Source organism: Parambassis ranga, chromosome 8 (assembly GCF_900634625.1).
Source record: "Parambassis ranga chromosome 8, fParRan2.1, whole genome shotgun sequence".
Classification (NCBI taxonomy): domain Eukaryota; kingdom Metazoa; phylum Chordata; class Actinopteri; family Ambassidae; genus Parambassis; species Parambassis ranga.
Window position 1 is genome coordinate 9429820 of NC_041029.1, and position 23602 is coordinate 9453421.

General features: G+C 41.8%; 6 protein-coding genes and 2 long non-coding RNA genes across 12 annotated transcripts; 3 read left to right on the forward strand and 5 right to left on the reverse strand.

The window, feature by feature from the left end:
* Positions 1 to 143: 143 nt before the first annotated feature.
* Positions 144 to 5600, reverse strand: armc5 (armadillo repeat containing 5). 3 transcript variants are annotated; one of them, XM_028412938.1, is made up of 9 exons: positions 5472 to 5600; positions 5342 to 5393; positions 4680 to 5077; positions 4568 to 4598; positions 4356 to 4466; positions 3346 to 4240; positions 2486 to 3249; positions 2244 to 2376; positions 144 to 2083 (listed from the first exon to the last, which is right to left on the reverse strand). In XM_028412938.1, the coding sequence occupies exons 1-9, from the start codon at positions 5472 to 5474 to the stop codon at positions 616 to 618; spliced, it is 3855 nt and encodes a 1284-aa protein (XP_028268739.1). In that variant the 5' UTR covers positions 5475 to 5600; the 3' UTR covers positions 144 to 615. The 3 variants fall into 3 exon arrangements, with proteins under 3 accessions (XP_028268739.1, XP_028268741.1, XP_028268740.1); XM_028412939.1 differs by having other exon boundaries at positions 145 to 2083; positions 2498 to 3249; XM_028412940.1 differs by having other exon boundaries at positions 5342 to 5594.
* Positions 5601 to 5903: 303 nt separating this feature from the next.
* Positions 5904 to 7316, forward strand: LOC114439855 (uncharacterized). Its single transcript, XM_028412046.1, has 2 exons — positions 5904 to 6086; positions 6278 to 7316. Exons 1-2 carry the CDS (start codon positions 5978 to 5980, stop codon positions 6880 to 6882), a joined length of 714 nt encoding a protein of 237 aa, XP_028267847.1. The 5' UTR covers positions 5904 to 5977; the 3' UTR covers positions 6883 to 7316.
* LOC114439854 (uncharacterized) lies at positions 7316 to 9269 on the reverse strand. Its single transcript, XM_028412045.1, has 3 exons — positions 8835 to 9269; positions 8405 to 8636; positions 7316 to 8315 (listed from the first exon to the last, which is right to left on the reverse strand). Exons 1-3 carry the CDS (start codon positions 9147 to 9149, stop codon positions 7600 to 7602), a joined length of 1263 nt encoding a protein of 420 aa, XP_028267846.1. The 5' UTR covers positions 9150 to 9269; the 3' UTR covers positions 7316 to 7599.
* An 869-nt stretch (positions 9270 to 10138) lies between these two features.
* On the reverse strand, positions 10139 to 12812 carry elob (elongin B). Its single transcript, XM_028412814.1, has 4 exons — positions 12674 to 12812; positions 11416 to 11550; positions 10939 to 11047; positions 10139 to 10867 (listed from the first exon to the last, which is right to left on the reverse strand). The coding sequence occupies exons 1-4, from the start codon at positions 12674 to 12676 to the stop codon at positions 10755 to 10757; spliced, it is 360 nt and encodes a 119-aa protein (XP_028268615.1). The 5' UTR covers positions 12677 to 12812; the 3' UTR covers positions 10139 to 10754.
* LOC114440388 (uncharacterized) lies at positions 11889 to 14766 on the forward strand. 3 transcript variants are annotated; one of them, XR_003671129.1, is made up of 5 exons: positions 11889 to 12134; positions 13218 to 13263; positions 13385 to 13492; positions 14411 to 14549; positions 14636 to 14766. It is a non-coding gene; the product is annotated as an uncharacterized LOC114440388 (long non-coding RNA). The 3 variants fall into 3 exon arrangements; XR_003671131.1 differs by having other exon boundaries at positions 14632 to 14748; XR_003671130.1 differs by lacking the exon at positions 13218 to 13263.
* LOC114440386 (uncharacterized) lies at positions 13638 to 16693 on the reverse strand. Its single transcript, XM_028412813.1, has 12 exons — positions 16537 to 16693; positions 16067 to 16262; positions 15904 to 15936; positions 15683 to 15804; positions 15211 to 15319; positions 15048 to 15080; positions 14926 to 14958; positions 14612 to 14845; positions 14413 to 14516; positions 14172 to 14337; positions 14036 to 14091; positions 13638 to 13925 (listed from the first exon to the last, which is right to left on the reverse strand). Exons 1-11 carry the CDS (start codon positions 16599 to 16601, stop codon positions 14047 to 14049), a joined length of 1140 nt encoding a protein of 379 aa, XP_028268614.1. The 5' UTR covers positions 16602 to 16693; the 3' UTR covers positions 13638 to 13925; positions 14036 to 14046.
* A 386-nt stretch (positions 16694 to 17079) lies between these two features.
* On the reverse strand, positions 17080 to 19723 carry rusf1 (RUS family member 1). Its single transcript, XM_028412068.1, has 14 exons — positions 19401 to 19723; positions 19250 to 19327; positions 19055 to 19169; positions 18932 to 18977; positions 18814 to 18846; positions 18622 to 18727; positions 18364 to 18465; positions 18196 to 18266; positions 17923 to 18107; positions 17795 to 17852; positions 17654 to 17718; positions 17462 to 17566; positions 17320 to 17385; positions 17080 to 17215 (listed from the first exon to the last, which is right to left on the reverse strand). Exons 1-14 carry the CDS (start codon positions 19548 to 19550, stop codon positions 17130 to 17132), a joined length of 1266 nt encoding a protein of 421 aa, XP_028267869.1. The 5' UTR covers positions 19551 to 19723; the 3' UTR covers positions 17080 to 17129.
* Positions 19724 to 21520: 1797 nt separating this feature from the next.
* LOC114440083 (uncharacterized) lies at positions 21521 to 23516 on the forward strand. The gene is made up of 3 exons (XR_003671095.1): positions 21521 to 21775; positions 22629 to 22849; positions 23286 to 23516. It is a non-coding gene; the product is annotated as an uncharacterized LOC114440083 (long non-coding RNA).
* Positions 23517 to 23602: the final 86 nt, after the last annotated feature.

Genomic DNA, 23602 nt, shown 5'->3' on the forward strand with positions numbered 1-23602 from the left:
TATTTATATCTTTAAATAAGAGCTCCAGCTTTAAGTGTAAGCTGTGATGTTTTGATCAAGCATTCTTGACAACATGTATCATTCAATATATCATCATATAGTGGCTCCATGTGGAAAATTTGATATTGTGTAAACACACACATTCAATGACACGAACGAGTGCTCTTCCAACAGTATATTCAGTGGCATAAATTTATATGTGACAGTTAATCCTCATACACTGTATATCTGCTATTTCATATCATCTCTATGTACAAAATAAACATCTGGTTCCTAGACCAACCCTGATAGTTCCAGCTACATGACATTTATCAAATGCACAATATACACTTGTTTATATTATTCCCAAATAAAAAAAAATAAAAATCATTATACAAATTATAACAAAATGATGTCATGCTGGGACAGGCTACAATTACAAAAACAAAAAGTACTTCAAAAATCATGAAAATAAATTAACAGTCACTTCATACAGCGCGCTTTGCTGTTGTAACGGGCACTATGCAGGTTTTTGACAAAAGTTAGACAATGACAACTGAAGCTCATCGGCTCTAAATGACTCTGTGCCCTCTGAATTTATGCCACAAATCACTTCACTCAGTAATCACTCCTCACTCAGCTCAGAGCTACTGAGACCAAACTTATCAGATCCTGTTTCACAGCCTCTGTACAGTCAGCCTCTCTAACTAGCCTGCGAAGGCAATGTCCAGCAACCGAGGAGGACGCGAAGGGCCGAGGACAGTTCTGACAGCCCAGCAGCATAGACACGCAGGCCCGGCCCAGTGCTGAGTAGCTGTACCGCTGGGAAAACCAGTACACTTGGGGGAGCAGTGCAGCAAGGGCCATCCCAGCTTCTGAGGAAGAATGAGAATCCTGAGTTGAAGTTTTAACCAAGTTCTTTGGTCTTAATGTCAACTCTGGATTGACTGATTTGTCCACTGATGAACACACTGATTTAGAAACTGGAGTCACACTTCTGATCTTGCTCGTGTCTGGGGTTAAAGTATCGAGTCCTCTGCTGACTTTATATGCTGATCCAGTCAAAGGAATTTTCTTGCTGTCTGTTTGTTGCAGTTTCTTTGTCTGTCCAGATAAATTCTGTGTTTGTTTCTTAAATCCAGTGAGCTCCAGCTCAGATGTTCGACTAGCCAGGTTCTCCTCAGCAGACTCAGAGCAATCTTGGTCCATGTCAGCTTTTTCATTGTTGTCCTCTGTGGGTGCAGCCTGTTGAGCAGCCTTATTGGAATAGCACAGAAGGAGCGACACACAAAGATCTTCCAGTTCTCTCTGCAGTTCAGTTACCAAAAACCTACAAGCTCCAATCATCACCTCACCTAAAGGTGTCTTTTGGAATTCCAAGTTTTCTGTTGAGGGCTCCCCTGTCTTCTTTTGGCAAACAGTCAGTCCACTGAAGACCAATGCACCCAAAGCCTCACACTGCCCCCCTGCTTCCTCTCTTTCCTTCGACATTTCTGGGTCCTTGGTAAGGCGACACCCATGCAGATAATGCAGCACTGGTACTAACATACCTGTGCTGACACCTTTGATGTGAATAGCTTCTTCTGCTTTGGCCTGAGCTTCTTCAAACCCACCTCGCAACAGACCCCTGAAGTATTCAGAGCCAACACTACATTCCACCCCAGCCACAGCCTCACTGTTGGCCGGGACACGGGTCCCATCGTCCAGATGTAAGAGCAGGTCGAAGTTCGAAACACCATAAGGACATCTGTCAGCCAGCCGAGGCTTTTTATGGGGAGGGGGAGAAGCTCTGCCATTTTTACCAACTGATTCTGTTGTTACTGTATTTATATATTTTGTGTCAAGCTCAGTTTTAATGTTACCTGTCAGAGTAGACAGACATCCAGTCAGGAGGGAGAAGTACAGAGAACGGAGCTGGGAGGTCAAACCTGAATGTGGTGAATTACATAACTCAGAGAGCAGCTTTCTAAATTCAGTGGGATGGTCATCACCCACATCATCATCATCATCATCATCATCATCATCATCATCACAGTCCAGGGGTTGCAAAGCCAGGAGCAGTCCACCACTGTCCAGAAGAAGTTTCTTTAAGAGGGCCTTGTTGCTGTAGGAGAAAAAGAAACTTTAAACGTCTTTATAGAAGGATTATGAATAAAGTGTGGGCAATATTCATGTAAATCACAGAGCACTGTAGTATAAATAATATCTACTGAGATAAATTAAACAAGAATGCCATTATATTTATACATACATATACCACTCACCTGCTGATTAATGGCAGAGTCAGTGCACAGTTCATCTTGTCTGACTCGGAGCCAGACAGCATCACATGTGTTAATACCCCAGAGCCAAATCCAGACTCACACTGGACACGCAGATTATTGAGAAGAGCAACACCTACAATGACAGAACACATTTAGACATAACTAAAAATGCTGATGTTAAAATTGAGGAAAATGACAGCACAAGTGTCTGTACACAGTAACAGAAACACTGCGTAACTTACTGTGGAACTTACCGAGCTGTTTAACTTTGGCTTTCACGCGGTCTGTCTGCCTCTCGTCTCCTTTTAATCTTCCTTCTCTCTGGCAGAGGTGATGGTATATCAGTGCTACAGAACCGGTTCGGACCAGAGCCTGTAAGCAGTTTGGGTTGCAGCTAAGCCGGCAAAGCATACGAAAGCACCTGCTGCTTGGGTCCTGGTGCTGAGTGAGGTAGTACAGCAAGCCGGACAGAATGCCTGGGCTGACCAGAGCAGTGCTGGGATCAGTGGCATGGGAGAAGCGTGAAAGTAGCAGCAGGATGGGAGACTCGGGTGTCCAGGGTTCAGGGTGGTAAGGGTGATGGTAAGCCGGGCGGGACAAAGATGGAGGGGTGTCAAGGGTGACCTTACTCAAACACGCTGATGAATGAGAACGCTGCCTCCTTCTGTGTGGTGATGAGAACTTTGATGGAGAGACGGGAGTTTGAGTTGTTTTAGTAGGAGAGGAGATGGCGGAAGAAGAAGGCTGGGTTTGGGGTGTGAGTGAACAGGAAGGAGAAGATGAAGGGGGCACGGGGGAAGGCTGAGGAGCTTTTTTGGAAGCAGAAGAAACAGTGGGGCTGCATGATGGAGGGACTTTAACAGAGGGACTGGAATATGGATTTGGGGAAGAGGTCTGAGGGGATGAAGATAGTGGAAGCTGAAGACTGCCCCATTCCCCATCAACACTTGAGGAATCTAGTAGATCTCCCTCAGAAGATATTAATCCCTCAGACACCAGCCAAGACCTGGAGAGAGGAATGAAGATCCACATAATATAAATAACAGTAATATAACCTTTTAAAGGAAAAACAATAAAAAAATGAACATTTTATTTTCATTACCTGAGACTCAAAAAGCTTGATGAACATAGGCCTTGCTCCCGGCCAGTTTCCTCTTTCTTGAATCCCTCAGGAGCAGGATAGTCAAATGAATCAAAACATGAGGAAGGCAGTAGCTCAGTGGGAGACACGCTGGCAGAGGGACTGGCATCCATCTTCTCAGCTGACTGCTCCTCTCCTTTGGTGAGCTCAACTAGCCGTGCAACAAGAAGAGGGACCAGCCCTAATTCTTGCAACTGCTCCATGGCAGATTCATCAAATACAAAGTCTACACAGGCCAGAATAGCTAATCGGGAGAGTGGATGACTTTGATGAGCAGACAAAAAGCCAATTAGGACCTCCAACCCACCACTCTCTTTCACCTTGGCCCGGTTCACCGCCTCTTTACAGCACAAGCACAGAGCCTTAAGGAAGACTCCTGACTTCAGGGGATCCCTCTTTACTTCCTCAGTGAACTTTTGAATGACCCCCAGTGATCCCACAAGAGGGCGCAGGCAGCCCTGAGAGCACAGGTTAGCCAATGTTTTTAGGGCTAGCTCTTCGTAAGGCTTACCAGACTCCCCTGATGCCATGACACCAAGCTGAGTAAGGACACCAGAACGGGACACCTCCCTGGCACATTCAACACCACAGCCCCTGGTCAGCTCATGGAGGGTCCTGAGCGCTGCCCGTCTCAACCCCTGTGGATATTCTGGAGTGATCAGAGGGGCAAGAGAAGATAAGGTCCCTTGGGTGAGAAGTGAGAGGCGGTTTGAAGGTGTATCTGAGAGGTAGAGAAGGGCCCGAGCAGCTGACTGAGCACACTCCAGTTTGGGACAGGGTTCTTTGGGTGGAGCAGTGGTGGGGGAGGATGGGGCAGAAGAGAGAGACACGCAGAGGAGGAGAAGAGGAACACCACCTGCATGAAAAAAGGGGAAATTAGATGACAAATAATAAAGATACCCAAAAATATTTAACAAATTAGACCATATCTGCAATGCAAGCAGAGGAACTCAGTAGTGTTCCAGATTTACCAGCAGAGTGGATGAGTGCAGAGCTCTCTGGATCCATAGCCAAGTTCCCCAAAGCCCGGGCAGCTCGGTTCTGGACAGTCTCCAAGGTGACATTTTTCTTCAGTATGTCCACTGAAGCAGTCAAGATATGTTTTAACATGTCATTAAATGTGATGATACTAAAAACTCATAAAGATCAAAGTCCTCAAAATGAACTTCAAGTCACAACTTACCTACAATATTTATTCCATCCAGCTTACGAACCTATAATGGAAGACATTTTTATTGCAGATTTAAAGAGACCTCTAACAAAAGAGTTAAACTTGTATTATCCTTTTGTCTCACCTCTACGCGTGTCTCCAGCTCAGTGCAGCAGTTAGCAAGGATGCTAAGAGCCAGGTCCAGAGTTTTCCTTGAGCAGTCAGGGTGTTTCAGTAGGTCCAGCAGGGGCCGGAGACCACCTTGACTTCTAAATCTGGTAATGCCGGCCTTGTCACCCTTGATGTGCTGTGTCCGGATAGCAACAAGGGCTCGCCACTGAGAAACTCTGTACCTCTTGTCCATTTCTTTGCCACCACCTGAGTCTTCCAGACCATGCCCCTGCTGTTCGGTCCCTGATCCGCATTTCGAAAGGTGAGCCAAGCACCAAGTCAAAGAAGACTCTGGTGATGATGGGTGTCCATCTCTGGGGGGTGCTCTTGAGAGCTTACAATCAGGTGATGCAGCCATAGTCCCTCTTCTGACTGGTGGGCAACAGGATTATTTGTTTTAATTTTCTTTTTCTTACATAAGATACATAGTAAAGACGCTGTGAAGGGTCCCTGGACACCTTAAATAATACTTAGACATTAAATAACTTGTACTTACTTTAAATTGTTAAATAATTATTATTAGATGCTGAAACGCACTCTTATTAAGTGTATTCATTTTCATTAAAGTTTAAAATGTAACATTCTGGTTTTATCAGAAAACTACAGATACCAGCATAAAAAGTAAAATTGTACCACCTGACACCGCAGTCGCTGATGGGAGATGAAGTTCCAACAGCTTCGGTCCACTCTAAAAAAACAGGCCCACATCGTGAGAAGGCCGAACAAGCGTCATTCTACGTTATAAACGTGTATTTGCTGAATGTACCATAGTTTTGCACAATAATGACGAATTAAATCTCTATTTCATCAATGTTTTGTTACCACTGGTCGAATAATTTTTGTAAAACAAAATGCAATCGCCCGTATTAGCCGCTAACGCCATCTTTAGCCAAACAACAAAACAGGGGCGTCCGAGGGAGGGAGCAGGGAGTGAAGAGGTGGGTTGGGTACAAATATTCTGGGACTTGTAGTCCAAATGTTGTTACCTTTCATGTCTCATTGCGTGTTCCATCTTTTTAGAAACTACATTTCCCTTGATAGTAATAAATATTAGGTAGTCTCAAACACGACAAAGCATTTAGGGATTGTAGTTCATTTATTATTCGAAATCTTAGAAAGTCAATTTGGATGGAGCAAAAAATGGACTACATTTCCCAAACTGTTAAGCAGTGTTAGTTACTCATCGTTTCCCCGATGCATCGGTGCCTCTCAGAGGTTGCTAAAATCCGCGATAGCCACAGCGCTTATAAAAAACAACGGTATATGTAATGCATGTTTTTTAACAACATGGAGGTTATCGAGACAATTGTGATACAAAATACTGAAGTGGAGGGGAAGGAAACAGTCGTGTCCAGTGTTGACACGGATCAAACAAAAGCAGGTTAGTGTGCAAGTTAAACATGTTTCATCCAGTCATCGCATGACGCGAAAAAGGCATGATGCGTGCGCAAATCACGGTGTTCCACTTAATAAAATGTGATTATTAAAATTAACAAAGGTAGAAAAAAAACTAAGTGCAAGAGCATACATTTCATAACTAATTATATGACCCGCCTTTGTTTTCATCTGTAGAATTTATCTGGACGCTGCAGGCCACATGGCACCTTGTAAATACCCGGCTGGAAATGGATCAGGCTTTTGACCAGCCAGTGTGCAAGAAAAAGAAACTTTGGGAAATGGTCGCAGAGAAGGTGAATGCCAAACTGAGGGAGTCTGAGGTCACAGATGTCACCGTGAAGGCATACGAGTGTGATCTTAAGTGGAGAAACATGTTGGCCACATACAGGAAGAACGCAGAAAGAGCAAAGAGGCTGGGGGCCATCAGTGTCCATTGGGAGTTCTTCAAGGCCATGCACGAGGTCTTGGGTAAAAGCAGGGAGGAGGTTGAAGCCCAGTGTAGGGCCAAGTTTAGTGGGACAAGAGTAGGCAAGGTCATAACCAGCAAAAGGTTTACTCCTATCCTCCCTACACCTCCGCCAACAGCTGCTCCGTGCCCTACCAAGCCTCCACAGGACATCCTACATTTGTACATGGAGCTGCAGGAGAGAAAAATGAATATGTGGGCACAACAGAAAGCACTGGAAGAGAGAAAAATAGAGGCCATCAACAACCTGGCACAGGCCATCTCCAGCCTGGCACAGAAGAACAGCGCACAGATGTCAAAGGATGGACATTAGGCCAGAGAAAACGTGGCTCTAAACTTCTGTTGTTTTCTCGTACACCAAAAGATTTTGAGTATAATGTTTAGCTTTTATGACACAGACTTACTTATGAGTTTACACCCAAAGCAGACTCAAACTTCTTTTAAACTGTTATTTTCTCTTTGTCTGAAAAAATATAACAAACTTGTGTTTTATACAAAAACTAAATAGTAAATTGTGGTTGTCCGAAGATGGAAAGCAGAGAAAACAAGAATCTCACCCAGATAAGGCACCCTAGCATCACTGTGCCAGTTAGCCCTGCAGATAATCAATGTCAGATAAAAATATATATATATTTTATTATTGATGAATAATAATGGCATTCATGACACATTCACATCAATGGTAAAATGATAAGATATTTGTTTACAACACTGTTTACCGTTTTATGGTGAACAGTTCGCTGCCCTCTAGTGGTCTTAGCAAGAACTGCATTTCTACTGTGGCGGGGTGTGTTAAGGCATGCTTGATGACTTGATTGTACCATTATGATAACAATAATCAACCCTGCAATAGGAACTGTGTTGATTTGTTCCATTCTTAATACAGAAGAAATATACCTGTACTGTTACATGCCTTTAGTGCTTTATGTAACAGTGAATGCTGCTGGTAGTACAGATAACTTTCAAAGGGTTATGACAGTGACAGAATAAGACAGTTAAAAAAACGGAACACGCTATAAAATTATGTGCTTCAAGAATCAGTATTTTTAAACATCAAATCTGTAACAGCATCACGACTACATACACCCTCCTCATCTACCTCCCCTTTGTCCTCTGCAGGTATAGATCCCTCTTTCTCCATTTCTCCTTCAACCACTTGTCCCAAATCCAAAAACACATTGTGCAACACACAGGCAGTAAGCACCACAGCTTTGGCTCGCTCATAGTTTCCAATGTCAAGATACCTGAGTCTTTGAAATCTGGTTTTCAAGTTGGCAACAGCCTGATGAAAGATCTGAAAATGCTCCTCCAGCGTCTTATTAAAGAGCTCTTCTCTTGGCCCAGGACTTACATTATACGGGGTTAATACCTGAGCAGTGAGTGGGTAGCCAGCTGGGGCTACTAGGCAGGAGCCAGGAGGCATCAGTTCAGGATGCTGCTTGAGTTTGTTTCTCAGGGCGATACCTCTGACCATGTCTGATCCTTTACTGATTCTACAGTGTATAAACTTGCCTTTACAGTCACATACAAGCTCAAGATTTAGCCATGAGTCAGGGTGGGCCTCCTTCTTTATTCTCTTAACTTCTGGCATTGCACTCTGCACATTTTGTTTCCCCATTGGCAGGCGGATAGGGATCCGGGTGTGGCCCAGTACCCCCAGGACCTGCGGGACATCTTGTCTATTTTCCTCCTCATCTTTTCCAAGCAGAGGGGAAAATGGGAAAAGTGCCTCCACAGCGTCTTTTCCTGGAGAATAGAGAAAACACCAGAACCGTTACCATCAAAATTCAGACATTATTCACTATCTGCCAACAACAGCAGTGTAATCGACCCACCGACTGGCCATCTGATGTAACTCTCTGCCAGTGTGTTGATTCGCTCACAGAAGGAAAAGAAGATCCTGTGAATGTTTCCCTTCTCCAGCTGGAAGCGGCGGGACACAGAGCGGTAGCTGACTCTCTCAGAGAGGAGGGTGAGAGAGAGGAGGACGGTGTGGGACAGAGACAGGCGGGCCCGTCCGGCCATCCGTGCCCTGGATTTGGAGCTTTGCAGCAGGTCTGAGATGTGCTGGTAGCACAAAGAAATGATGTTATAGTAGAGTACTTCACATGAAATGAAAAGTGGGACCCTCTGCATCCCTAACTGGACCAGGCTTCATTAAAGATCACAAAATAAGATGTCAATTTACACACATAGTAGTTTGCTGTATGTGCAATGTAAACAAGCAATAGTTTATGTATGTATCTTTAAGGACTGTTACTGCACCTTCACTGTTGCATCGTCCACTGTCTCCGGCCTCTCCCGGGACTCTGTTGCTTCCTCCTCCTGGGGACTGGACGCTGTGTTCGCTGTATGTGAAACGTGGGAGTCCGCATTAGCTTGTTGGTTTTGCAGTAACTGCACGTAAACAGTTGAAGAAGGCTGCGTTTCAAGTTTCGCCATAAGCTCTGACTCCAGGACCTCCTCCACCGCCTGGTCCAGCCGGTGCTCCAGCTCACCGGCAGACAGCGGCTGCCACTCCCGCTCCACCATGTCCAGAATGGCTCTGCCCGCCGATAAAACATACTCACTGACCTCCATTAATACTCCTAATGAATGAACCAAATGCTTTTAGTCCATATTACGTCAAATTATATCAGTTAGAGTGGTTATTCACGTGAGTCTCGTACTACTTGTGTTGCTAGCATAGCGCTAACCTTAGCTAACGTTTGTTGCATTCAAGTGCTGTCGGAAAATACCCTGACACCTTAAAGGTCCGCACTACAACACAACATCTGGTGTTTGTTTTAATATAATGCACTCTTTATTAAATACGTTGATAATTTTCAGATGCAAGATGTAAGGATTTGTTGCTGTTTAATAATAGCAATTGATATGTTTTGTGGCAGTTTTGTAATTGTTGTAATAGCTATTCCACACAACTGAGGTGCAGCAATTTCCTTTAGCAAGTGAAGTAATTTTCCTAAGTAAAGATTTTATTAAAACCATGTCAGCTGTGCTGCTTGGTCTGTATTCATCTTGTATATTAAAAGATAAAACGATAGATAGATAGAAAAGATAAAATTTAAAACATGTATGTTCAGGTACGCTCAGATGTCTGTAGTGACCACGAGTGTATAAATCCACCACAGAGCACAGAGGTGAAAAACAATTGTTTTAATGTTAAATCAGTTAAAAGTGCAACTTTGATCATTCATGTCCCACTGTTTAACAGCCTCAAATACGTTTTTAACATTAAAACACTTCCATCCAACACTCCCAGGTCTGGTAAATATGGGAGAAGGTTTCTTTTATTCTAATTTCAACATCATGAGACCCAAATGTTCATGTGTATTCAGGGATTAGGGGTGCATAATAAAACCTATACATTATATTTTGGGATGATGGGGTAATCAAATGTGAAACCAGTTACATTAATGCTAACTTTCACAAATATAATTCAACATCTTCAAGATGTCACAGGCTACAAACGTACGTTGGACAAGACCAACTGTTAGTAAAATAATCAATAATCACCATTTATTGTTGATTGCTGCTGCTAAGAAATATTCATCTTAATACCATATAACTCCCAGTGAGAGAATCCGTTTTTATTTCCGATAAGTTTGTTTAAAAATTCTTGAAATACAGATCGTATCTTCGAAATTCACAAACTCCTAGGTGTTGTTGCGACACATATCCAGGCCAAAGACCAAAAAACATTTTATTCCTAGTAATAGTTTAATAAAGAAACACACAAACATAAAAAGCCTAAAAATGTCACACCTTATCAACTCCCACTTACAAAGCCAGCAAAATAAAAGAACACGAGCAGGGCAGCGTCAGCCTTACTCCAAATAAAGACTAGTATTCATTAAATACGAGGTACAATTCTTAATGTTCAGCCTTTACCCATCCCATGGATGACTGACAGTGTCGTGACAAGTCCGTCAGGTGTCTCTGAAGGGTCTTGTGTGAAATTATCAGTTTACCTAGCATGCGTTCACCCATATCAGAACAAATACACTTTGAAGCACCCTCACATTTACAACAAGGGGAATCCATGTTTGTAATTGTTTATGCCCAGCTGAAGGTCGCTTGTTGCAAGGTAAAACTTCACCCACTGAGGCATCAATTCCCCAAATTCAACCCCCTCCCTCCCCTCCAACCCTGGCCCTGTGGTTTTACCCGCCCCGAGTCCCCCCCTCACTGTACGGCCTGCTCGTTGGCTGTGCTGCCTGAATCTTGTGGCTTCATGACGTCAGGGAGCTCTGGCGGAGTGGAGAAGGGCTCGATCCTCAGCTGTTCGAATGAATCATCTATGAACAGAACAGACAGACTGTGATCAAACAAGAAAAGCTGTAAGTTCATGAAGGGATAACCTACTCACCACTCAGACGAAAAGCTAATCCCACTGTCGCTGGAGCCTGAGGTCGAGCCGTTTGATTTGTAAATCCACAGTTTCCAAGAGTTTGACTGTCATTAAGCAGCACATCATCCTGGACAAGAAGAAAAAAAAATGGTAAAGTAAGTAAAAGAAGTGTAAAGCCAGCTGCATCTTCATCCCAAAGGGATCAATAAGGTTTAGTCTGAGTCTAAGTCTAGAATGACTACAACTATCTTTCAGTTTCCAGTAGCGACAAATTCATTTTGTTATCAGGTATTTGACTATTATTGCAGCTTTTACATTTAAATAAACACTATTTATTCATGAACTTAATTATTGCTGTATTGGAGTAGGGATAATAGGAATAAGAGCAAAAGGAAATTAAGTAATTTTAAAGAAATGTCCTGCCAATATATAAATAACTGCACATTTCCACATTGACAAGGAACTGAGAAAATCGTATGATCCGGGTTATTTCACCTTATAGAGCCTCTGTTCTTCTGGTGGCCTCTTTAAAATGCCTTCCACAATGCGCTTTAACTCATAGACTGTGGTAGACTCTTTGGCATCTGTGAAGATGGTCGTCTTGTGACGTCGGATCATTAGAAACACATCCTGAAGTTAGATCAGATGACCAAGGAGAGAGGGGAAATGAGACTAAGGCTTTTCACATATCAGAATTAAAAAAAAAACTCGGCAACTTGTTAAATGTTCAGCTAGAAAACAAGAAAGGGATGGTGAATTATAGTTGGCATCCATGTATCTGATTCAAAGATCATTATTTTGGAGAAAATTTATTACTGCGTGTCTCCATAAAACATGTAGAAATTGCCATATCCAAACAGAATCCTTTAAGACACGAGCAACATGTCAGATACAAGTCATCGGAAAAATCGGTTCTGTTGTACAAGGACCCCTTACGACTATAAAGTAGCTAACAGTAACTACTGCAGTTTGGTAAATTAGAGGACAGCGCTACGAGTGCCAACTTCAAATGCTAACCAGGTTACATAAGGCTATGCTGAATGACAGCAACACTGAAGTGGGGACCAATCTCTGCACCTAGCAGAGTGTTAAAGACCCATGGTACAGCTGCTAGCTGTCGTCATGATGGGATGCCTTAGCTGTTAGCCGAACCAACCAACTGTTAACATTAGCTACAGTAGCTTCCTCAATAACCTGGTTACCAAATCTATCAGGTAAAAAGTAGCAAACAACACACTTGTGTTACGAGTCACCTAATGCTAAAATGGTCAACTTTAACAGTGACCTATATAACAGCATTTTAATCTGTTTGTGTCCCACATGATAACGTTAGCAGAGTAGCTACTCACAACTTTAGCTAGTTAGCTTCCTTGCGGCTACTTGTCTACTTTAATCTCAATCAGAGTTTATTGGTTTATTTGTCACTAATGTCAAACATACCTAATCCATATATTCTTTGTCCGGACCCCTCTGCGCTAAACCTGTCGTTAACATAATCGCTGTAACCAATATTGAGCGACCGTAAGCTGCTATGTTGACGTTAGCCCCAATAACAGAAGCTAACCTATGTTAGCGAGGGTTAGCTAAACAAAGACAACAGCAATTTGGATTGTCGCTTTGTGACAACCGTGGTTCAGCTACTGACAGCAGACATTTTACTACCCACAGAATGTACGTTAATCAACTACGGCAATGTTTGTTTAGTCAACAAGTCATTACATTGCGAGCTTTTGTTTTTGTTTTACTCACTCACCATTTCTTGCGGTTAGCCGAACACTGAAAAAAGCCTCCACAGCGCAGCGCCCACTATGAGCTCACAGCAGCGTCTGACAGCCACAGCTGCAACTCCTCAAAACCACCAGCAGGCGGGGCTGTTTGAGCTCCAGCGACATATTTAGTTTGATTACTTGCTAGGCAAGTTCTTCACCCCCTTTCTTCTTCTTTTTTATTCTTCCGTACGTTTTTTGGCGCAGCGTATCTTCAGCATACATTGACCGATTTCAGCCATTCAGCTATCAAAATGTTCAACTCACAGAGGACATTCCGGGTCAAAGTCAAAACATGGGAGTCTATGAGAGAGCCCTTCAACGTCTGCCACATCTGCCAAATGTATCTCCTCCTACAAATTTCAAGCTACAGACTCCATTTTAGTCTTAAACGCTCATTAGATGCTGCTCTATCAAACTTGTTTTCAGAAATTTCTAATTCCAAATCGTTTCCGCACGCCAGGATTAACAATGTTTGAGCTAGATCATACCGTAAGAAATTAACTACACTACATTTTCCTTATTCCTTAGAATAATCTTACACCTGATCAGAAATGTATACACCAGTGGAAAAAAGGTAATATTTTCATGATTTATATTTTAGTTTAGCTTTACTGTCAGCCTAGAATCTGGATTAGTGTTAGTTTTGAAGGAAGCCTTTTGGGCCTTCATCATGCCTCACACCAAGTATCAAACAGGTGTTACTTGTCACTGGACCTTTTGTGTGGGAGGACCTCCTCATCTTGTCAGCACTTTGAGTGAGACAGCTGAAGCTACAGCAGCTGTGAGTGCATCATGTCCTGCAGGTCTGTATACACACACACACACACTTGTATACACACACAAGTTGTTAGCTTTTATCCTATTCGCATGGCCTAAATATAAAATGATGTGGGACGGACAAAATGCAACATTTATGCTGGCACATTGTTTATTTTTCAAAATTCAAAATTCTTGTTTAAATAAAGTTTAATGACATGTTTTACATGACCAAAAAAAAATGAGTCTCACCAGCCATTTAGTACCAGCCCAGATTCTTGAACACCAAAGAAATACCAAATACAACAATGTTGTATCTATTATACTTTAGAAGTCTTTATCCTGGTCCAATCATCAAGAATCCTTTGTGCAGTTCTGGCAATAATATACAATAATACAGTCTCCATGTTAGGAAAATATAAATATTTATATCTTTTCTGGTGTGCAAATGAAGCCCGGTCCAGTATCAATTCAAGGAACCTGAAAATAAAACGATGACATTTAGAGTTCACATTTGCTGACTTCATCTGACTGGACAATGCTTCAGAGCTTCCATGATGGCATAAATACAAAATTTATCTTATACTCACCGATGAAAATTCTATCTAATCACAAAACGCCTCTCCTGGATCTTGCTGTAAGAATGCTGCAGTAGAGAGAGGTATGAATAAAAAGGTCATTTTGACATATACATAAAGACATGCTAGCAAAAACATTAACACTTACAGTCACTTCTCTTGGGGATTGGACCGGTTCTGCACCATTACAACACAGCAGAGAAAAAGGCCTCTCCTTGGTCTCTGAATGCTCTTTGAAGCACAGGCTAAACACTTTGGCGGGGAGGTAGACATCCCAGTCTGCTGCATGCTGCTCTATGAGATCACCTACCATCCTGATGGGTAGACACATACAGTTAATGTAAAGCATTGAAGATTTTATTGATGCGTCTTCACCTCTAAATACAGACCTGTCAATCAGCTGTGGCGTGGTGATATCTGCCATGCCGGTGTGCTGATGATGAATCACAAGAGTGGAGGTAACCTTCAGCTTATCTTTCAGTTCTCGGTTGATCTGGCATGAGGACACATTCACACAGATATCTATGTAAGGCCCTTTTATGTTTATACGAGTTTACATGTGAGCAGTTCAATCACCAACGCACTCACTTTGTGTACTATTTCTTGAGGCAGTCTGGAGAGAATTCCAAGTGGGTATCCAAAGTGGGCAATGATGTCCATGATGTTCGTCGCCACACATGACGGGTCGCAGGACTCCATCGGCGCAGCCTCCACCCATTTGGAATAGTAGTCAGTCAGTGTCAGAATGTATTTGTGTCCATTCACCGTTTGAGGCAGTGGTCCTCTGACATCCAGACCCAGCCACTGCCAAGGTTCATTCACCTGCAGCCAGGGCAGAACATGTCTGGTTTGCACTTCCAGCAATTATGTCACAAATTCATGCTGTATTAGATCAACTGTACCTCGATCATGTTTTCAGGGTCTTTATCCTTTGTCTGTTAAAATGTTACAAAGGAGCATGTGATTAAAATACTTGACAATATCTGAGCATAGAAGACAAATTGTATCATGTATGACAACTTACATTGAACTTATCATCTGGAACCCAATAAATACTCTGTTGATACAGGAGAAGAAAAAAGGACAAGACGAAAGAAAAATAAAGACAACAAAACGTTAACGTGTCATATCAACTGCCATAAGTTATTCTAAAAGTAAGAGTAGTATTAGTACATTATACCACTTACTTGTGGCACACAGTAATCTCCATGAAAGAAATTTGGAAAAGAGTCGATCTTCATCAGGCCTTCATCAACGATGACCCTCCATCTGTCACACTTCTTTTGTTTTCTGATGCTAAAATTAGAAAAAGATTCACACATTTTGTCATTCACTTGGCTGCAAAACAACATTAACAAGACAGAAAGCACTTCAACAGCAGCCTGAATGAACATTTAGTTTGAAGCCTCTTAATTAATTGTTAGACTTGGAATATCACATCCCAGCTAAAAAGTGTGCTTGACATATGGTCCTTGCACTTGACATGCAAACAATGTATGCCAAGCAAAATCATTCTGCACTGAATAAAAGACTGAAAATCCACTTGCTGTAAGAGTAGGACGTTCATATTTTAATATTTTAGATATAGAAAGTTTTTATTAGTACAGATTTAAGATAGTAGGGCTTGGAGACAAATCCTCCTTGTGTGTAGTAACATACCGGGGTTTCACTTGTACTGCCTGACTGGGTTCTGTGTGCTGTGTGCTGTGCTTTGCTGCAGTTGTTGGAGTGGTTGTTGCAGACTGAGGTGAATCCTTCTTTGGGGTTTTAGCAGCAGATGCCTGAATGCACAACACAGGGAAACAAAACTAAATTGGGAAACAGAATGTATGACTACAGAAAGCATGACAATGCTCAGTTTAGTGTCATATTGGCCTCACCTTGTGTATTTTGGGTCCTGGTTTGATAGAAGCCTACATTGGGGACACAGTGACCATAGGTGCAATCCATTTATTTCAGCAGATTATTACACAAAGACAATATTAAAGGTATGGAACGTTTTAAATGACCAGTGGATACTGAGTATATGCAGCTCATACAGACCTTCCTTTGTGCCTTGTCTGTGGTGGGAAATATCGTGGGGACTGCATCTTTTTTTAGCGCCACATATTTGCCCCTTCTGTCGATATACTGTTCCTCGAAATGATTGCTGCACAGCACAGAGAAACGAGTGGGAGTCCAGTCCTGCCACTTCATGTTGATGAGCCATTTTTTGAGTCGGTGATTGTACAGGGGAAATCTACGGAAACACAGAATTACAGGATTACAAGACAACACTGAAAACAAATTGAAAGTTAGTACCGTATATTTATCTATTCTCAACAATAAAAACACATAACTAAAATATTAAAGTAACACAAAACGACTGAATTCGTTGTGTTAGTTTAGGTCTTTTTCACACATCAGTAGCAAGCTGATGGCATTCATGGTGAGACTTTGTTTTCTTAGCTTATCTGCTAGCTAGCTGTTCAATAGTTTAATCTAAAAAAAACAAAACGATATTAAACACTTACCTAAAGAACTTCACATTAGGATCGCTTGTGTTTTCGCATTTGTACGCACATTTATGTCGACCCATTTATTGCTAAATGTTTGTCTGGTTGAGTGCAAAACTTATTTTATAGCTAACTACAAAGTAGCTAGCAAACACACTAATAGCAATACAACGTCACATCCGGCTCAGGATTTTCAAAATACTAGTCACGTGAGACATTTGACACGTCCACAAAAACAACAGAACCATATATTTATATTATTTGCGTTGTGCACCTTATGTCGAACTTTCGCACATGTTAAACATCAAATACTACTTCACCTAATCGATTCGCAAAAACAAATTTGTTCATTTTCCGATTCTATCAAAAAGGCTACTTCCGGTGAATTGGCCCCTTCTTCTTCGTGGTATCAAATTGCTAATATTGATTGTGAGTCACAGTGCCCCCTTGAGTAGAAGGGCAGGCACATTTAACTTGTAATACAAAATAGCCAAAACAAGTCACACAAATCTCTATTTTGTTTGGATTAAAAATCATCAAATGAAAAAAAATCATATTAGACAAACTTAAAAAAACATTTTTAATTGATGAGAACAATGAGAAATAGCTCTTTAGCTGCTTTTTATTTTCCAGTCGACTCTCCACTCATCCCAGTCCAGAAGAGTTCGTTTTATGTCCCATCCTGCAGCTTCAGCACCTGGAGGTTTTATTCATAATAACATGTTTATATATATATATAAAAATATATATAGGGTATTAAGTAGATGATTTGCATGTTAAAACTCTTTAGCAGGTGCTCACCTTTGAGAAATGGGTTGAAAATAGTATCCATTAGCTTGTGACTCTCATGCACCATTTGCTTGTGACCTGTATGAAAAAAAATGAACAAGCATGTTGAAAGTGCAATATTCAAACACTACTCAAAGCCAAGTAGAAACCTCACTTTGCTCTCCTGCGGACATCTTGCTGCTAAGCCACACAGCCTGGCACATCGCTCTGATTTCATGATTAACTGAAGCTTCTGATCCGAGACAAACACATACACAGCCTGTAAATAACACAGCATTAGCAAAGCATTCAAAGAATGTATTTGGCTCTTATAACACTGGTGTTCTGTGAAATAGGTGTGACGTACAGTTTCTGATTCCTAACAGGTAAGGCATGTTGGTTTCCTTTAATGCTGTATTAAGCTCCTCTGGGCTGGAAAATAAGCAGAAATACATTGAAAAGTGATGACTTTAAAGTGTGCGTTAGCAATGAATATGTATGGCTATACCTCTGTACAACATCCTGTAGTCTCACTCCAAGTTTAATTGGCACAGTCTTCCTGAAGTCTGTGGGAAAATAAAATAATTAAACAAATCAGTGCCACTGCAAAAGTTGCCAAGTAAAACTAACTCTTACCCAACAAAACCGGTTCTCTTTGATTGGCCTCTGGAGGACTGAGGATTCGTTTGTCCCTGAGGTACTGCTGCAACACAATTGAGAGTCGTGCCTCGTTGAAGGTTTCCATGACAACTGAACGTACAGCTTTGTAGTTGGCGAAGAGGTGAAGGACAGTGAAAAGAAAGAAGAGGCCGAGGGTCAATCTGAGAGGAAAAAGGTGGACACATTTACAGACATGACCGAAGCTACAAGGTTACAATCATTTCTTTACTGTATGTTAGGTATGCTTACACCGGATTATCTGTGACAAGAGGGATGAGGATCAAGCTGACCAGCAGTCCAGCCAAGTTCACTAGAGTCTCCTATAAAACATTAAATAACACATATTAAAAAAATGAACCTTGGCACCAAAACTGTTGACAATAGTTTTTCTTTTAAAGGCCCGTTTGATGCAGTTACCTGACTGCCATCTTTAGCAGAAATGTCAGCCATGTTGTCTCTCCGAGCCTGATGAACAGTCAGAGCAGCTCTGGTTGCACCACCTGCGACTCCAACAATTGACTAGAGATGACACACAACTAACACAGTCAAGTTTAAGTCTGTTTTTCTACTTTTTTATTGCATATAGTTGAAATGTTAACACTTTAATTTATGTGTTATACAGGTTACAGGTACGTACACTGTAACAGCGACACTGTAATTTGTTGATATTTTTACCTTGAATACTCCCGCAGTACACACGATAAAGGTAAAGCAAGCAGGGAAGAAAGGAGCCAATATTTCCATGAACATGGCGATGTCATTCAGAACATCAGCAAAAAGCCTGAAGAGGAACACAACAAAGGAGATCAGTTTGTTTCAGTGGTAAAGACCAGACCAACAAAAAAGTCATCCAAAAGTGCTGCATGCCTCCATTTTTTGGCCTCAGAGTCCAGCTTACTCCTGCAACAAAGGCATAGACATAGTCATCAACACATTCTTAGTATTTTTACATCACTTGCAAACATGTTGGGAAATGTGAGCCCACCCTTTTTGCCAGGCGAACAGAATTCGTCCCAACATGCCAGTTCCATCTGCAATAATTTGGAAGTTAGTTAAAGACCATCAGGGATAAACGGTGGATGACTGACTTCATGTATGTAGAATCCACCTCTCAATAACCAGGTAACTGTGGCTGCAGCTACAGTCGCCTCTTGGTTTCCAACACCGACACCTTTGAGAGAGGCCTGAGTGGCGAGAGTTCCTGAGAGGGAGCTGGAGAAAGCCTGAGAGAGAAAGAAAACACAGTTAGTCTCAAGTAGAAAGTTATAATAACAATTAGGGCTAGCTGCATCTTCTGCTGTACCTGCATAGTATCCCAAAACTGGTACTGCAGGTAATCCTCACTGACGCTCTCGGGGTATCCTTGAGGCAGGAAAACACTCTAAAACAAAACTTGAAAGTGTAAGGCTCATGGGGTGCATGGACAGTCACTGAAGCTACAAGGAAATGCTTACTTTAAACACTCCAATCACAGAGTTCCCTCTTGTTCCACCTTCACTTCCACCTCTCTTCCTCTCCATCACTCCATCCTTTGCCAAATACTTCCAGGATTCTGCACTGCCATATCTCTCTGTGGCCAAAAGCACACCTGCCTCTTCTTCCATTTCCTTCAGACCGTCAGAAGCTGTTGACGATAATAACAAACGGAGCGACGCTAACGTCTGAACAACCACAGAAATACATTTAATTACAGCTCATTCTGTGTATATAAAACATGCAATACACAGCCGACGTGTCATCTTCTCGTATTGTTTTTCTTCGTCGCAGTTCCGGGTTTTTTCCGCCCACACAGATTCTGGTTTTCTGATTGGTGAATTATGAGTTTAGCGAACAAGGCATTACGGAACCCCAGAAGGGTCATGATGCCTACATACTACTCCATGTTAATGAATACCAAACACTTCTGTGCCGAACTTGTGTCCAGCTATTACTTAAAGTACTTAAATGTTTTCCATTGACTATATTTTATTAACATTCAAGTGATTTTTCCAACACATTTATTTACATTTTCTACATAAATTACCTGCACACTCTAATCACAAACTTATGAATTTGATCCAATCCATATAGTCAAAGAAAGATGGAAGCTGCAATCAGTTCTTCCAAAAGCACACATTTAATTTTATTTCCATGTCCAACATCTTTTGGAAGATGTAACAAGACCTTCTACGACTCTGTGGTGCCATCAGTCATCCTGCTGGTCTGATGGAACAGCAGCATCACTGTGAGGGAGAGGAAGAAGCTGGATAAAGCCACCAGGAAGACCAGCTCTGTCCTGAGTTGTTCTCTGGACACAGTGCGGGAGGTGTGTGACAGGAGGGTCCTGGCAAAACTGACATCCATGCTGGACATCCATGAGTCTCACCCCCTGCAGGATGCCCTGTTGGCACTGGAGAGCTTCAGTGACAGGCTGCTCCATTCTTGGCGTGTGAAGGGGAGATTCAGAAAGTCTTCTCTTCCTGCTGCTGTGAGACTGTACAATGAACACTCCTGATCTTGTGCAATATTCCCACACCTTACCCTATTATACAGTACTTAGTACGTAGCTCTGGAACTGCCTCTACTTCCACTCATCTGTGCCATACAGTATCTAACTGTTACAATATATATCTATGTAATCCATCATAACTCCATTGTATATTTTATGGTTGTTTACCTATATTATTTTTATCTTATCTTATTTTTACTGCTACAATTTCCCCATTGTGGGGCAAACAAAGATTTTCTTAATCTTAATCCTAATCTTAATTTATTGGTTTTACATTTCCTTCAAATCTTCACCATATTCTTCTCCTCCTTCTATTGTCATGCTGGCTCAGGTGTCATCCTGATCAGAATGCTAAATCACAAATAAAAACAAGCTTTGACCATTCATGACTATCTAGAGACAATGTTTATTACACTGAAGCTGTACCAGAGTTTCTATGGTATATGTATAATAATATATAACAATCAAATGCAGTTCCAGGTAGCCTGAGTCACATCAATTAAATAAAAAAACCCCAGTAGATCCTCTCCTCACCCTGAGGGAATAGGCGTGTGTGTGTGTGTGGGTGGTGTCCGCTCTGAAAAAATGCATTCAGGTAGTCATCAGCCACTGAGTCAAAGGAAGTATGTATGTCTTATCTCTGGGTCAGAGTGCAGAGGGATAGAATGTGTGCACCATGAACGTTGAAGTGATATTAGATGTTTCTGTTGTGATGAATGAAATAAAAGACAACAGACAAAAGCATCAGAAGTGTTTACTCTGAAGGTAAATAAGGTCAAATGTCTGTTTCACCCCACAGCGAGACACACCTTTCCCCTGGAATGTGGTGCTGGGAAGGAGACATGCTGTAAAACTACACAGAGTCTATCACTGCTGAGACAGACAAAGTGGAACAAGCAAACACAAAGAGTGGAATATGAGAACTAATGTAACTACAACAGAGAAAGAGAGAGAGAGAGAGAGAGAGAGGGGGATTGGCAGTAGGACGAGAGAAAAAATGAAGGCACAGCAAATGGGCGTGGAGGTTTCACAGTTTCACTTCAGTTTCTGCCTCCTGTCCTTCTGTAACTTATTTCTCAGCAGGCGTTGACGGGGATAGGTGCTGTAGTCCCGCTGCAGTCACAGCAGTGTGTGGATCCCCTCAGGTGGAAGCTTTCATATTTAAAGCTAAGAGCCTCAGACCGCTGGCTGTTTTTCATCTTAAACTCAAGACGAGACCTCAGTGTATCTACTAGAAATCTCATTCAGGCATTCACATCAGTAACAATCTGGACATACTCTGCTTCACTGAACTCAGATTGAGAAGCGGATTCTGGACGGGGTCTTTTGGAATCTGACCAGGTTTGTACTCCAGTTCAACATTTAAAGCAGCTTTTGAACAGAAATGTGTAATTAGCTTATATTTCTAGAACTAGAATTTCCTTGCTTCTCACAAATGATTCACAGGCCTGTGTAACACTACACGCTGAACTGAGTCCAACCACTTCTGATACATATCCCTAGAAACACAGAGTGTGTTGGTGAGTGTGTGCCGCTCTTTGATCAAATCAGAGATTACAATAGTTACATTTCATGTTTTCATTGTGCCATGCCAGCTTCCAGGCGAGCAGGAAGCTGGCATGTAATCATACAAGTTTTTCAACCTTTTTCCAGTGAAAAGATAACACAGCTCTCCATGTTATACATTTCAGAGGATACTTTTTGCCTCTGTTAAACTTGTTAAGACTTGTAGAAGCCTTTAAAAAATGTACCGGTGTTGTTGGGAACTATAACTGAGTTCAAAGCTATCCAGCGGTCACATGGGCAAATTGGAAAAACCCTAAGTAACAGAATTTGTCACATGAACAAGATGAGATCAGTGTAAAGCTTACTTTGGCTAAATGTTAGCACCCAGATGACACTTGGACAGGTGTGTTATCATGCAGCATGATACTACACTCTCTGATTGATGTTTACACACATCTACAGGTACATAAGTGACATTCTTAGATGTGACCACAGCAGTAAACTCATTTTAGTTAAATAAATATTTACTGAACGAGTGAAACCTGTTCTTTAAAACTCCCTTTATCTTAGGAGCAAACAATCACATTGGGTGGGATAACTGCAATGAGCCAACAAATCATAAAACTGTTTAGCGTACTTTAACTTGTCCTGGGGCCAACCTTTCTGAACCGGATGTCGTTCTTTATAGAGATGTCAAGGTCACCTCAGACAGCCATAGCAGTGGATGAAGAGATCCCTCTGAATCCCATACCTGGGTCAGGTGAGGTGTCTGGCAATCGGATGATCAGCAGCGCTGCAGAAAGTGGGACATGCTGCTGCAACGCCAGACACTACAGGAATCTGGCCATCTGGAGCATCGTCTGCGGCTGCTCCTGCATCGGAATCAAAGCTCTGACAGATTCAGTCAAGGTAGTTTAAACTCGTATAGTCACAAGCAAAATACACAGGAGAACACAGTAAGATATTCATACTAACTTCTGTCCTTGTGGATGCTGAGCTGTAGGAGAGGGTCAGCAACACTAGATAAAAGCATAAGAGCTGCAGTTTACAGCATGCTATATGAACTTTGATTAACATAAAGTAATGTAGCCTTATATTATCTCACAAAACTGGGCTATGGATGCCTATGTGCATCATCTAGCCTCTTGATTTAGCTCTCCATCACCTACATTCATATTAAATAACCACATACCACAATCACCAGAATAAAAGTACTAATATTAATCCAAGCAAAATTAGCAGTTAATTAATGCATATCTTAGAGATGTATTGTAAATAATTTGTAAGTGTTTTTATTTTTTTAACCCTTAATCTGTTATATTTTTTGCGACCTATTCTGCAACAGGCTGAGATGACGACAGACCCAGAGACGGCTAAAAAGCTGACACTGCGGGCAAGAAAATATGGCACAATCTCCATCGTTACGTGGGTTTCCATCCTGGTGGCGATACCCCTGCTAATCGGCCTGATGTCATATCTTATCACTTTAATAGACTGATCAATTTTTGAATGGCTCTTCAGACTTTGGATGTTCATGGAAACAGACAGAAGATCATGCTGCTGAGCGAGGACTAACTGGAAGTTACATGGGACTTAGAGACTGCTGTCCTATTGAACAACAGTCTAACATGGTATTAAAAAGAATCTTTTACATGTTTTTAT

Bases quoted from the DNA above. Each gene is read 5' to 3' on its own strand.
- LOC114439855 (XM_028412046.1), top strand. From the start codon at position 5,978: ATGTTTTTTAACAACATGGAGGTTATCGAGACAATTGTGATACAAAAT. The intron at 6,087-6,277 runs GTTAGTGTGCAA...TTTCATCTGTAG, and splicing joins CACGGATCAAACAAAAGCAG to AATTTATCTGGACGCTGCAG.
- armc5 (XM_028412938.1), bottom strand. The intron at 3,250-3,345 runs GTAATGAAAATA...TCCTCTCTCCAG, and splicing joins TCAAGCTTTTTGAGTCTCAG to GTCTTGGCTGGTGTCTGAGG. The intron at 2,084-2,243 runs GTGAGTGGTATA...TTTCTCCTACAG, and splicing joins ACTCTGCCATTAATCAGCAG to CAACAAGGCCCTCTTAAAGA.
- elob (XM_028412814.1), bottom strand. The intron at 11,048-11,415 runs GTGAAATAACCC...CTTCTTGTCCAG, and splicing joins AAGAACAGAGGCTCTATAAG to GATGATGTGCTGCTTAATGA. The intron at 10,868-10,938 runs GTGAGTAGGTTA...TTCTGTTCATAG, and splicing joins ATTAGCTTTTCGTCTGAGTG to ATGATTCATTCGAACAGCTG.
- rusf1 (XM_028412068.1), bottom strand. From the start codon at position 19,550: ATGGAAGAAGAGGCAGGTGTGCTTTTGGCCACAGAGAGATATGGCAGT. The intron at 18,728-18,813 runs GCATGCAGCACT...GTTCCTCTTCAG, and splicing joins TCTGAGGCCAAAAAATGGAG to GCTTTTTGCTGATGTTCTGA. The intron at 17,386-17,461 runs GTGAGGTTTCTA...TTTTTCATACAG, and splicing joins GATGTCCGCAGGAGAGCAAA to GTCACAAGCAAATGGTGCAT.
- LOC114439854 (XM_028412045.1), bottom strand. From the start codon at position 9,149: ATGGAGGTCAGTGAGTATGTTTTATCGGCGGGCAGAGCCATTCTGGAC. The intron at 8,637-8,834 runs GTGCAGTAACAG...TTGTGCTACCAG, and splicing joins TGGACGATGCAACAGTGAAG to CACATCTCAGACCTGCTGCA. The intron at 8,316-8,404 runs GTGGGTCGATTA...TCTATTCTCCAG, and splicing joins TTACATCAGATGGCCAGTCG to GAAAAGACGCTGTGGAGGCA.
- LOC114440386 (XM_028412813.1), bottom strand. From the start codon at position 16,601: ATGGGTCGACATAAATGTGCGTACAAATGCGAAAACACAAGCGATCCT. The intron at 16,263-16,536 runs GTAAGTGTTTAA...GTGTTTCCGTAG, and splicing joins CCTAATGTGAAGTTCTTTAG to ATTTCCCCTGTACAATCACC. The intron at 15,320-15,682 runs GTATGTTACTAC...TTCTAATTTTAG, and splicing joins GCAGTACAAGTGAAACCCCG to CATCAGAAAACAAAAGAAGT.